The sequence below is a fragment of the Mizuhopecten yessoensis genome, unplaced genomic scaffold, assembly GCF_002113885.1.
Source record: "Mizuhopecten yessoensis strain PY_sf001 unplaced genomic scaffold, ASM211388v2 scaffold10275, whole genome shotgun sequence".
Classification (NCBI taxonomy): Eukaryota; Metazoa; Mollusca; class Bivalvia; order Pectinida; family Pectinidae; genus Mizuhopecten; species Mizuhopecten yessoensis.
The window spans coordinates 965,647-980,129 of NW_018408465.1; the positions used below are offsets into that span (position 1 = coordinate 965,647).

Sequence of the window (14,483 nt, forward strand, 5' to 3'; positions counted from 1 at the left end):
TTTTTTCTATTAATTAACTTGACAGCATGTCAGCATATTTCATAAGTGTTAACTGTTTTTTGTTCATGTATTTTATGTTGTGCTATTGTATATTCACATGATCATTATAATTCAATATTGACCTAGATTGTTGCTTTATTGAACTAATGTATACAATTATTGTTAAATATATTTTCATCTGTACGAGGTACAATATATCCGGCTCATTTTGATTGATTATAATTTATATCCCGACTCACGGGTTTTCTTCGGCATCAAATCATCTGTATGAATACAAAACTCAACAAATCATAATGTGTTAGATATATCGTCCAATCTATATGTCATGACTTCCTCATGTTACCAGTCACATGTACCAAGTCCACAATATGTATATATATATATATATATATATATATGTACACATACAGGAATACTTCCTGATATATGGTGTGTTCAACGCCCTTTTAATTATATTAAGCATTCTACTTAACTAGATTGAAAGTCAAGAAAGTGTTTACTAGGACCAGCGAGGAACGTTAGCATACATCTTAGGCGAAGACGTCTTATATATAGAATTTTTAGAAAGTATTTTAAGTGAGTATTTTTTTTATTTTTTTATTTTATTTATTTTTACAGTTTTTGAAACTTTATTTATTTCCATGGAGAAACACATTACAACCAGTTGTACGTATTACAAGTGACACTGGTTTTAAGTGCATATCTTACATAATATATCTAACGTGAGTTTGAAGAAGAGATGTATTCATTCATCTATGAGGTATTAGTGTTTCCTAAATGTTTTACCCTCATTTCACAGTGTCTTAGATAGCTGGTGATCTAATGATATAATCCGGATATTTTGATAAGAACTGCATTTGATGCAGGCAACGATAACAGTTCCAATTCAGCAATCCTTCTTGTGTACGTTTTAATGGATTAATTACTTTGTAGAAAGAACAATTGATTTTCTGATGTTTGTAAGAGCGGAAAGAAGAGATCTGCACAAATGTTATGACACAAAGACAAAAACCAAACACAAAATCGATTGAAAAAAAGAAATCGACCCCTGGAATATGTCATAACAAAATTGAAGGCTGTTTGATTGGTCTCAGGTAAAAAAGAAAATGACCAATCGATAGGCTGATTGATACCTGTCCTTTGATTATTACAAAGGAGAGACGCCCGACTTCAAAGCCTGACAATTTTTACCATTGCGTGACCGCGAGATTATTTTCATGTACATCAAAGGATAGAACTAGTCTTCTCGTCTCATCAACAAGGTGTAGTACACACTGAGCCTTCAATTTTGCTATGACATATCCCGTGGGTGCAGAGAGCGAAAGTGAGCATAACCCCTGTATATCGAGGATGGTATGTCATGTGAACCGTGCAAACATGAATTCGAGATTCAGGTTATAGTCAACCTTGGTGACCAATAGTCTACAAACAGAGTCAGCCACCATTCTTCTTAAAATAATTACAGGAAATGAAAAAAACAACAGCTATATGACGGTTTGATTATTGATGAATAACATTTATTTAACCATGTGAAACTTTATGTGACAACAGATACAACAGATAAGGTGTTCGGGTGGTGCATTGGATAGCGCACTTGTCTTTCACCAAAGCGGCCGGGGTTCGATTCCCCGATCGGACGTGAAAAGGTATGGTGTTACCCGACCACGTGAGTTTTCTCCGGGTACTCCAGTTTCCTCTCACATTTAGACCCTCCGCGCGCTAACATCCGGACCACCAAGAGTGATTTATATAAGTTGAAATAACTTGTTTCATAATTGTTGTAAAATAAATAAAGTTTATAATTATATTAGATACTTTATAATTAAACTAGTAATTTTTGTAAACGGTTCAGAAAGAATTTCCCTGAGGACTGATAGTTTCTTGTTTTAAGACAGTCCTCCTATCTTATGCTTGCTTTGAAATAAAATCTTATCGAAATTATAAATTTATAAATGATTAAATTTTAAGGTTTATATTACCATTGGCTTATAAAGCTTCGGTAACTGGGTCCTGCAAATAAAAGTAGTTCTCGTAGTGTTCGAGAATATAGTATAACTATCGTTAATTTTTTCTCGTAGATTTACTGAAATGGCAAATTTCGAGAGACTTCTTTTTTTTTACAGATTTCAAGTGTAGTAGTCATTGCACAATCTGACATGAAAATCACGAAAATGAGAACATTGCGACAAGCGACCTTTACTATATATATACTTATATGAATGTGGAATGCAAAAGAGACCATGTACCTCTCTTAGATAGTCCTTGCATAAATTCATTTTCACAAAATGAACAAACACGGATAAATTACCATTGGGATTGAAATAATCCCAAATCCCACCTACTTTCAATTCAACAAAAATGGCAACTTATCACTAGAAGGTGAATCACCCCTAACTCTCAGTTTCAAGAGTAAGACGCAGCTTGTAGATGCTGAAGGTCTATGTCTGATTTAAAGGATGAAGATAACCAGCTTGTACCTAAGTAGCATGATTCACGACCACCCAACATGCCAAAGGTCAATTTTATCATTAAATAGTGAATATGAAAAGGAGGAGAAGCTTACACCAAAAACGCTTCAAACGTGAGAGTGCAAATCCATTGGGAACGTTACATTTCTACTAACATGTCTGTTATGTAAGCTACATTAGGCGTGCATACGTCATTCACGCACACCTTAATTTTACTGGGGGTATATTTACTACCGCTGCTGCGGCTGACGTGTGCTGTCCATATTCATATAACATAAAACGCAGCAAGAAGTGTTAATGTCGATAATTAGACTTGATGTGGTCGGGGTTATGAGTGGAGTGTGAATGACGGAAGTGATTCGGACTCGTGAAATAAATATGATTATCAACCCCAACACATGTTCACGTTACACACTGCAGTGTGTTATTCAGTACAGAGCGATAGTTTTAAATGTTTCAAACAGCATAAACAGAAATAAGTGAGAGTTTTAAGATTGCGAAATTCCACTGGAGTTTAACATCAGTGGGCGTGGGTGACCTATAGCGTATGATAAAACAAACGCGTGGGTATATAACTCCGCTGTTTAAATGTTTGTTTTTATCATTCGGAGAATGAAACCGGAACATTAGAAGCCTGGTGAATCAGGGACACTGAAGCAGAGAAGAAGTTATACATACAACATGGAACTGAACATCGTATTCTTCGTGTTGAACCTGTGTCATTTCTGTGTTATAACGGTTGGACATTTCCGGAAACAAGGTATGTTATCTTTAATTTCTATTTCTGAGTGTTTTTTAAAATTAGATTAGATATAAAAAAAAATACTATTGCTGGGTCATTATCTAGATTATCAAGATTATAGAGTTTTGTTTAACGCTGCGAACAGATTTGAAATGACATGTATATTGTGATTTTGTTCATCACTTTTTATAAGTCAACTCAAACAGTTTCACTAAGTTTATATAATTCAACTATTTCCTTATGACACCGTGTCACCCATCGGACGCCCATCTAATTCAGAAACTGACATGCATTTTTCTACAGTTAGCTAGAAACCGATATAGCTAGGTTCCAAATAGAAACCGGTAAACCATGTCAAGAGCTAGGTTTCACATAGAAACTGTACTAATCGGTCTACATCTAGCTGCAATGCAAATTGAACATATGTAAACCATTATACGTTTATTACAAACAAAACCTCGATCTCTAAGTTGTGTTAAACAAAGACAGGTTTCATCCTACGTTTTACATGCTTACAATGTAAAGTTCTGGTATTGCTATTGTTTAACCCAATTTCGTGAATTCTCTGCTAAATCATGGTATACCCCGTGTTGTCTGTGCTGTTGTGTACCGTTTTATCTTATAAATAATGTTCTAATATTGCCACAGCTCAGTCTGATCCGGTTTATAGTCAAATTTAAAGTGTCTTATTTCCTGATTTAAGTATTACACGATAGTTATATGCATTAAAACACGGATTTGTATAAGCGGTATTAACATACACTGTATGTGCATCTTGTGTATCTTTGATGGGACCCATTGGGAGTATTTTGTTACAAGCTACAGAATCACAACAAAACGTTCATCATTTCCATCGTTTTATAAAATAATACAAAGTGTCCATTATTATCTTTCATTGTTTGATGTTCAGTTAAATGTTGTTGTTTTTTTAATAAGTAGTCATTGTTGTTTCTCTGTCGCCGACCCGGTTCTCGATTTCAGGACATGACATTAGTCAATGAAGCATAAAACGCTTACCGTTACGAAACACCTGGTCTTTTTAAGGGTATCTCTTAACTCATTCACCCCTGAAGTTTCATAATGAACTATTCCAACATTTATAATGGAAGGGTTCAAATGTGTCTTCAGGGGTGAATGAGTTAAAGTAATTCTTTCGTTTGTTCATATCTTGCCCTAGTTTAACTCTTAGGCTTCGCTTTTGCTGTTTCTATAGTCGTATAGTCGTTAACTATACATTCACATTACAATTAAAACATCCTTACAATCATAACTAGTTTTAATTCATATTAAGGTGCATCAGTACACTTGTATTGAGCAAAATTTAAGAAATTAACAAAGGGTTTCTTATTTGTTTCGGAGCAATCCATACATTTTTTTGCAACAAATTATATTATGTTTATAAACATAACTGACTACTTAGGAGGGATATTACCGGTTTTGGACCCTTAAATTCTAAAATATAGGGATTTTTTTTACTGAAAGAACAAAACAAAATAGCATTTAAAGGTCATTTTGTCTCTAGGGAGTATACACACACAATTTATTTAGGTTTTTTTCACTGATAACATACAGTCTTCAATCTTAACTTGAGTGTTCTTATGCATCTTATTATGTAATTCATCAGCTGTGTTTGTTCAAACCATTCGTTCAGTTCTTCAATACTCTTAGGAAGACTGGTAAACAAACATAGCTATACACTAGGATATTATGATTACAAATACATAATATTCCTTTACTGTAAATATTGGCAAGTACAAGTCCATATTTAAAACAGTAGAGGACTGAAGAATATTCTTAATAATAAAAAATGTCCAACCAAAAACTGTTGATTAGGTTACGATACTAGTCAGATGGCTGTTACCTAAGTACCTACCTACACGCCCGCCCACCTATCTGTCTACGTGACTAACTTTGTACTTACACCTAAAAAGAACAAAAGTTCATAGGTAACTTAGGACTTCTCAATGATACCAAGCGCCAGTCCATAATTGATTTTCAACGATTTCATTATATAAAGATGGTGGGTGGATTCTTAAGTGGAATAAACTGGCATTTTAATGCCACCAACACTTTAATCAAACGCGGCTTGTCAGAGAGCACCCCATTAACGGCCAATGGAGACATGCTGTTGTTGGTGACTTATTGATTTTAATATGAAGCTAAGATTTATTTTTTTCTAAAACATGTTCAATTTATAGGAAATTCAATTCTTAAAGGTAAACAGGTATTGTTTGCAATTTCTTTTAACTTTTGTTTTTCATCTTTTTCTAATGTGTCGTAAAATTGGTCTTGTAAAGGAGTGGTAATTTAATGGTGTGTCGAAAATTTATTTGTGTAAGGCAGAAGCAACCTGATGATGAGTCGCAAATTTGGTTTTGTAAGATAGCAGCTATCTAATGATTTGTTTCAAATTTGGTTTTATAATAAATCTGTAATCATTTGACGTGTGTCCTAAATCGAGGAACTTACATGTGATTCCATTTATAAAGGCTTTCTAAACCGAGTCTAAGAATCTGAAAACGATACTGACCTCAGAAATATTTAATATCGATATTTGACTCCAAAACTTCTTTTTTTTTTTAATTGAAATGCAATACAGTTGAAACGACGGGAATCGTCAGCCAATCACAGCTCTGCTAGATGTTACCAAACGTCTATACACAACACAGTTTACTTAATGAGTTATGACACTTGTAACAGTTTGTTATATAATAAACTCGGTTATGTAAGGTATTTGTTATCTGGTGACGTTTATGTGATACCATATTCACGATTTCAACAGAACAGAGATATATGGTTGCTCTAGGTATTGTACGTGTAAAGGTACACGCACCACGGTAATCACAACATGTAGTCAGGTTAGAAAGCATTGTCAGCTTTATCGTTCAGTTACTGATATTTATCACGTTCATTGTATGTGTCTTTCATATCATTTTAAACTACCTGTATTTTCTGCGCACGTGGCGAGTATTATGAATCCATGCTTTAACTATTAGCTGGTTATGGTTAGGTAAATATCGTTAATTAGACTTTATTCTGATCAAAGATTATAACATACATATGAATCCATTCAAAGTAATTAATTGAATTTAAGCATATAGCAAATTTCTCAATTCTTTTCGCAGGGAACCATTCAACATATTTGTTTGTAGTTTCCTAATATCTTTCAATAAATAATTTAAGATGTTCACATATTTTATGATTTTTGGAAGAGATTTTTCACGGAGTTGTTAAGCTAACTAGGACCTGAACTAGTTTTCTATATAATCTGGAGTCAGGAATCTGAGATTCGTGCTAATTAATCAGTCGCCATGGTGATGATGATACATTAGTGACACAAACCCGGGAATCTAATCAATTTCTGTCTGTCGATCAGCATATGTACACGGGCATATCACAAAACACTTCAGGACAAGGGATGATCTTGTCAGATTCATAGAATGTCATTTGAAAGAAGATCAATATCGTTCGTCAGTCGATATATATTTTATTGTGACAAAAAATAGAAGTATTGAATGTTCGTGTCTAAACATGGATGTTTTAAATTAAAGTTGTAATAAAAAAAACGAATCCTTTAATTATAACACAGTGTTTGCTAACCTCTGCGCCATGTATTGATCCGTATTGACAGAGTAAAATACCTATCGTAATGTTATATGTCAGTATGAATCGGGCACATCTCAATCAAACGTATCAATTCACGTGTTATTTATTGACATGTACTTCAATATGTGTAAATACCAAACAACAGTTTGTTAGGATATTTCCAATTTTGTGAATAGATGTTTAAAAAAGAGTGTGGGATCGGAGCTTGGTATACTTACATAGGGATATAGGATATTTTAATCTTCTTTGTCAAAGAGTTCCATAACAGTTAACCTTTAAAGGATTTATAAATGTGTGTCAATTTAGACTTGAATAATTAATCCGGATGCTAGGTTCGACATGAACAGAAAAAAAAGTGATAATATCTTTCGGATTAATATTCATATCAAACTGATAATGTTTAAAAAGGAGTATAGGTGAAAAAAATACAGCGAAAAGCATACTTTATACGTTGGCATAGCTTTATAACGGTAGCCAGATTTTTATCTTCGATCCCTCCAAGAATCGTTTTCGAGATAGATATGTGAAAAATATAGCAAATAGCCATTAGCTTGGGGAGTTTGCAGATTTTATATATTATTACGATAAACTGTTATACAAACTTTACGAAGAAAAATACGACTTTTTAAATATAAGTTAAATTAGAATCTGCTGATTGTTCGGAGTTCTTTCTACAAGAAGTCTGTTGTTTTATTTTCAAATTCAATTTCATTCTTGTCAATATTATAAGTAAATCGATTTAATATAGATAGGAAAAAAGATATTATATAAGTGTTTTTAACTACAAATGTTCCATGTTGTTTTGATAGCAAACAAAGATAACATTGTTTACATTTTTCCTGCAACATCTTGAGAAAATGTGTACAAGCCATTTGTTTACTAAATAAAAGAAGAATAAAATATTGAAAACATTCTAGTAGTGCAAAGATGAAAGAAACGTTAAGTGTTTTTAAATCGGTTGGTTTAATTCTGAATGCCTACATGTGATAGCATATCGTGTTCAAAAGAAAATATCTAGGCATTTAAGTGATACCTTTTGTCACTTATACCTTAAAACAATTTTAATGAAACTTGCTTAGTGTGTTTCGTTACAAAGGTATACGATATTGCTCGCTCACATACCCATTTTAGATGGCTAACATGCTTTCGTTATTGTTACAGATGGTTGCCCATCCTCACAATGGTCCATGAACATTCCACGCGAGAGATGTCTAAAATTTTATCCAGAATTCCATGACTTCGCACACGCCGAACAATTATGCCAGAAAGACGGGAGCAACATTCCTTATATGGACATCGATGTTGATGTGACGTCAGCATTTCAATATCTTTATTTAAATTTCACCAATTCATCTTTTCAATTTTGGACGAGAAAGCATCAAAGTAGCATAGGAAGGACTGTAAGCAAAAGAACAACAAACAAAGCGAAAAGTTGCGAATTTATAAAAATGGGACGAGAATGGAATATTTCAAGACATACAAGAAATTGTAATGAAGACACAGCAGTGCTTTGTGAATACATAATGAACGATTCAACATACAAACTGTTTCCAGAAGGTGAGTACGGTGTACCTACGATATTGGTTTGTCCCTACAGGTAGGGCGTGAGAATTGTACCTGCTACCCCCATTGCATGATCGTAAGAGGCGACTAAATTTGGGATCTTTTCTTTTCTCTTCTTTCTAAAGAACTTTCTTCTTCCTATTGTCTCCCTTGACAATGCCCCACTTTAGGCATTTAGTCGAGCGTTCGCCCCCGTGACGAAGGCTTTAGGTTCTGTCCCCTGGTCGAGACATACCAGAGTCTGTAAAAAGGGTAGTTTCTTCTCCTGCTTAACGCTCAGCAATTTAGGCGTGGGACGACTGGTTCGCCCGTTGTCAGTATAATGTGACAGGGTGGGGTGTCATCCTGGGTGTCTTCGGCAGTATGTTTCAGTAAGGTAGCACTATAAAGTCGGCACCAGTTCTGCGCTATCACAAGGAGACAAACACGAACATATAGCAGCCTCCCAAAACACACACGCATACACTACAAGCATGTATCTTGCACACAGGGGAGGATGTCCTTAAATGGCCATAGCTGTTGATAGGACGTTAAATAATACTAAACTAAACCAAACCAAACCAAACCAAACTAAACTTTGATGTTGGTTGATTGTACAGTGTACATGTTTAAGCGTCATATCAATGGGTGTTATCATATAAGAACGTGCCTCTATGTGTGTTGTGTATGCGTAAATGTGTGTAAGTGTGCTGGAGACAGGGTATGTTGGTGTATTTGCCTCCTTTTGATAGCGCGGAGCTAATGCCGACTTCATAGTGATATCTCACTGAAATACCTTGCCGAAGGCAGTCAACATTTAACTATGAAGATAAAAAAACAAACGATTTCTATTATGGTAAGATTTTAAGCGTTATTTAGAAAATTAGATTACAATCTAACATATCCATAATTTTTTCTGTGGCATTTTCTCAAGAAAATTAAGGTTGTGATGTCGTAATATATAATATACTGCTTAGTACAGTGTTATAATAAAGGCTTGTTAACTGATCTGTAATATCATCCATATTTCAGTTCGAGAGTATTTTGAAGAATATTGATCTGAGAACTAAGTTTGATAAAAAAAGACTAAGCTTGCTTAGCTTTGATATCAATATATCATTGGAAAATTTAAATTTCCTACAACCCAGTTGAATAGAAATGTGTCAAATGTTTTCATTTCAACAAATTTTATTGACAAAGTTGATAAAAGTCAATTGGATAGAATAACAGGCAAAGCCTATATAAATTCTCTCCAGCGGTGGCTAAATTAACGGATTCTGTTATTTTTATTTGATTTAATTAATACATCAATTTTGAAATGAAAATTATAAACAAAAAAGTTAAAAGGATGTAACTCCTTCTTAATTAACATAACTGAAATACAAATACATTCACACTTTTCACATCACACATAAAACAATTCCACAGGTATTATTTATTTTTATAACATTTTACAATGTATATAAGCTATATAGGTATCAAATCACACAGATATTGGCAGACATTGAATAAAAGTCAAATGTACATAATGTTAGGTTATTCTTAAATCTGACAGTGCAAGGTGAAAGGCATAGCTTCCTCAGCCCTCATTGCTACCATGGTACATTATATAAGATAATATACATCGCATTCCATTGTTAACCTATAGCTTTCACTGGGAATATCTCTAAACCATTCTGGATGTTTTGTTTATTCAAATCTCAATTAAAACTTCTTTAACTTGCTCTATCAGCTTCTTATATGTTTTGCTGGATAGATATACGACTTACCTCCCTTTTTCTGAACTATGAAAAGGAAAAAGAGGTCTCAATTTAAAACGCATCATTTTACGAGCGGTAATAAAAATATATTCATTTTCTATATAATATTTCCCCCGTTTATCAACGCATAAACCCGGCTGAGTTGTTGGTTAATATCCCTGTTAATCAGTGATTGATTTACACATTCCTTAAAATAATTAAAATCGCACTAAATTTATTAAATACTTCAAATCGAACTAAATGTATTGAATGCTTCAAATCGAACTAAATGTATTAAATATTTCTAATCGAATTAAATATATTGAATACTTCAAATCTAATTAATAGATTGGATACTTCAAATTGAACTAAATGTAAAATTTAATTAAAACTGAAATTAAATATTTAAAACTTCAGGATTTTCAGAATATAAGGTATAAGTATATGTGTGTAGACCAATCAGCATCGGAAACCAAGCCGATGTGTTTATGATGTGCGACGCTATTTATAACTGAATCATTTAAGAATACGTTATAATGCAACGTTTTCGCGTCAACCCACTTTGAGAAGAAGAGAGGTTTTAGTTTAACTCGATTCAGAATGGGTGTCTTTCTTAGTACGTCAGCATTTCTGTCTGTTTCCTTCTTTCAGAAGTTGTGTCGTTTGCTTATAATCTCTACTTCTATCAACCCTTTGTTCCTAACGCCTTGCTTGGCAATACTCTTTTTTTTGCTTTAGTGTTAAACGTTTGCCCAGGTGAATAAGGTGAACAAAATTCCTTAAATGTGGTAGTTGATAGTCCCGACGTTAAGTTCAGCAATTACGGAAATGTCAACAACTGGTTCACACGTTTTCAGCATAATGTGACGTCGTGGAATGCTGTGCTAGATCCTTTAGCATGTATTTCAGTGAAGAAGCACTCTAACGTCGGCAATAGTAAATAGAGATTCCTTGCCTTCAGCACCATACACACATACATGCATACATGGAGACACGTCCTTAAATGACCTTAGCTGCAGATAGAATCACTTGCATACAAATACTAATTTTAACGATATCCGATTTGAAATGAAAATGATATGAAAAATCGCTTTTGTCGTAAATTGCTCAAGTTTAAAATTCCGCCATCTTGTCTCTATATATTTTGTAATCATTTTCATGACGTCACAGTACTTAAAAAAATAATATGTAAGTCATATAGCATAGTTCGTACGCAAAATATATAACATGAGTGTGTTTAATGAAAGCACATTAACACATTGTAATGATACATTGCATATATACAATGTAATTAAAGTAATACATCATAAATTCAAAATAAATCAACACAAGTTAGACATACATTTTCAGTGTTCCGAAAGAGAGTTTAATACTAGGAACAAAACAGTGTATCGATTATCAATAATGATCATACAGTGATTCTTAGATTTACCAAACTACAATGTGCAATGCAAACTAAATGTGAATTAATGCTATTTCGAGCGACTGTGTTCAAATGTATGAATATGTTTTCTAAAGGGAGCGAACTCGTCTTTACTTGTTTAAGGTGACCAATGAATCGCTAACTGACGATGTAGTATGCTGCACTGTTGTATATAACAACGTCATTTATAATGGTTTCTGTTTCTTTTTTACAGATCTTTACGTTTTGGATACCCGGGATCTCGTCGCTATAGGAGCTGGAATATTTATTGTAGCAGTATTCAGTCTCGTCGTTCTCATGGACATTATAAAACATATCAGAAGTCCGGAACGAAAGACGACCGACATCACACGTGTGTGATACCCGTTTAGATAGCTGTATCGCTAGACAACGTGAATTATTTATGGCCTAATTTCTTACCCGAGACGAAAATAGTACTTCTCGTTTCTCACGGGATTCTTCGAAATGCTCGCCTTTGCGTCACTCTCGGTAGAATTCGTAAAGTACATCAGAGATTGCCGAACCTCATCAGTTCGGCCTACGGTAGCCCTGGGCAGCTTGGCCTTCGGCTCACTTGACATTGGTTTCCTGACAGCGATACTCTCAAATGGAATGGATCAGCTTCACAATAGCTTCATTGCTGTATACCAAAGTAAAGAGATTAGCTAAGTGTTTACCAGACAAATTGACGCTTGGAATCTAACAAGCTCAGTTGTCTTCGTGTTATTACGATTGTTGTTAAGCCTGTAATATGTAATACTTCATCGATTAGGTGTAATATTGCAATGAGATCCGCATTTGCAAATGGAATCATTGAAAGCATGAACAAATCAATAAAATGTCGACCCCTTCTTACGCACCATAGGAGATCGGTCCTGAATAATGAATGATAACCTGAATCAATTTAACAAATAGACTAAACAAGCTCTTTGCTCTCGCAATTTTCATATGTTATATATTTATTTTCTTGTGAGACTAATATTCTACGGTCTACAGACCGGAACATATGGTTAGAAGCACACATTCCAGAAGACAACCGTTTTGTGATACTCATATTCCGAGGCCTACGGTCCTGGAACTTATGGTCAGAAGCAAGCGCTGCAGAAGACAACCGTTTTGTAAGACGAATTTCAGAACTTATATTCAATCCGTGATTTGTTTTAAGATTTAGAGCGGGGTCTGATGTGCCTGGACACTCGAGGATTACTTGTTGTCAAGGCTTATCTTGAGCGTAGTCACTTTAACCAAACCATTTTTTACAAAACGTGGTCAATGCATCTATAAAAACATAAATCAAACCTTCCAGCTCCTATGCATTGTAGTGAACATTTTGATAAATTGTTACGTCGCTCGATTTAAACTTCCAACAAGGTTTGAAAAGCTGATGGAAGCTAACTTTTTATACAAATGTGATGACGTAACAAGATAGCAACGAGGAGATTATTTGATTTGTTCTAAAGCGTCTGGTTACATCCGACCCCGCTCAATAGAATACAACTGTTACATACACCAAATCGTCACTTACCAGAGACGATATACTGACATGTCCTTAACATTTGTGCCTTTTGCAATATTAAATAAGGTTTCCGATGTAGATTTGTTTTCCTTGTATTGTATTCCTTAATTACACAAGTTTCCTTACAAAGAACAATTTATGGAGTCTTCTTTTGAATACACTTTGTCTTGGAGTAAGAAGAATTTCGGAAGCCTCATTTAAATAATTAATTCACTTTATCGACAAGAAATTACAATAAAAACGCAATAGAACTATGTCACATTTAAATGTTTCATCTTGAAATAAGACAAATTTTGGAACCACTTTTAAATGATTAATTTAATTAACAAAAAAAACCCGCGATTGAAGACGTCAAAGAGTTCCACTTTTCCATATTTTGAGACACGATAATGCTATGAATCTCACGTTATTACATTTCCTCTCTTCAGAAGAAATCATGATACCTAATCCCCCCCCCCCTCCCGTATTTAAAACGTTTCAAACGCTAATAGAATATACAATCGATGTGCATTCAGAATAAAACATAGGATGGATAAAAGGAGTCTTTATAAGCTAAAGTATTTGTATTTGTGAAATACTTTTGCATGTTTAAAAAATCTATAAAAATATTTTTAAAAAAAAACGAAAAAATTACTGTGTGAGATTTCATTTTATATAAAACCATTATGATATCTATAATTCAAATATCAAAATATGGTATTCAATCGTATTACATTAAAGGTACAGACTTGAACATTTGTGATTGACAAATCGTATTTATATAAGGAATAACGTAGATCATATTTGGGTTTATAAGATATACACTGCACAAACTGCGTGTACTTTCAATAAATCTGCGAATTTGTAGTTAAGAAACAGTGCCTATCATCGTCAATCTATGACAAAGCTTATATGTTATGTTTTATGGCAGATATTTAAATTCAATAGCATAGTAACTTCAATAATGTTTTAACACTCTTTAGCAATCTGAATGATTGTTCCTTTTTTTTCCTAAAATATTTGCTAAATTATTTAAATATCTAAATAGTGTTTTCTGGTCTTTTAATGGTAATAATAAATAGGTTTTAACAGATAGTTTTCGAACAAAAATTATAAATTTCCGTTAAAGTTGGACAATGTGGAATATTTTCCTCCTTTAAACATTTTAAATGACTAGTTTTTTGATAAAGAATTATTCGAGTGTTACTAATGTTTTCATGCACATTTTCTATCAAGTATATTAACAACGACCGTTTTTTCATTTAATGGTTTAAATAAAACTTTTTGAAAGAGCGTCTTTATAGCGATAAGATAATATGGTGGTTCGCCTTACCGATCATGTTAGACACACCATATTATACACAAGTGATGTTAAATTTAAACATCGAATGATGCATGCTTGTCTGGGAACCTTGTTATTTGATAAAAACATGCGTGAATTATGACAAAGCATATTGCGAGGGTGAAA

The 14,483-nt window shown here is 33.7% G+C and overlaps 1 protein-coding gene across 1 annotated transcript; it reads left to right on the forward strand.

Annotated features, from left to right (window-relative positions):
- Nucleotides 1–2,578: 2,578 nt before the first annotated feature.
- LOC110459896 lies at nucleotides 2,579–13,589 on the forward strand. The gene is made up of 3 exons (XM_021512376.1): nucleotides 2,579–3,228; nucleotides 7,978–8,373; nucleotides 11,735–13,589. The coding sequence occupies exons 1-3, from the start codon at nucleotides 3,150–3,152 to the stop codon at nucleotides 11,878–11,880; spliced, it is 621 nt and encodes a 206-aa protein (XP_021368051.1). The 5' UTR covers nucleotides 2,579–3,149; the 3' UTR covers nucleotides 11,881–13,589.
- Nucleotides 13,590–14,483: the final 894 nt, after the last annotated feature.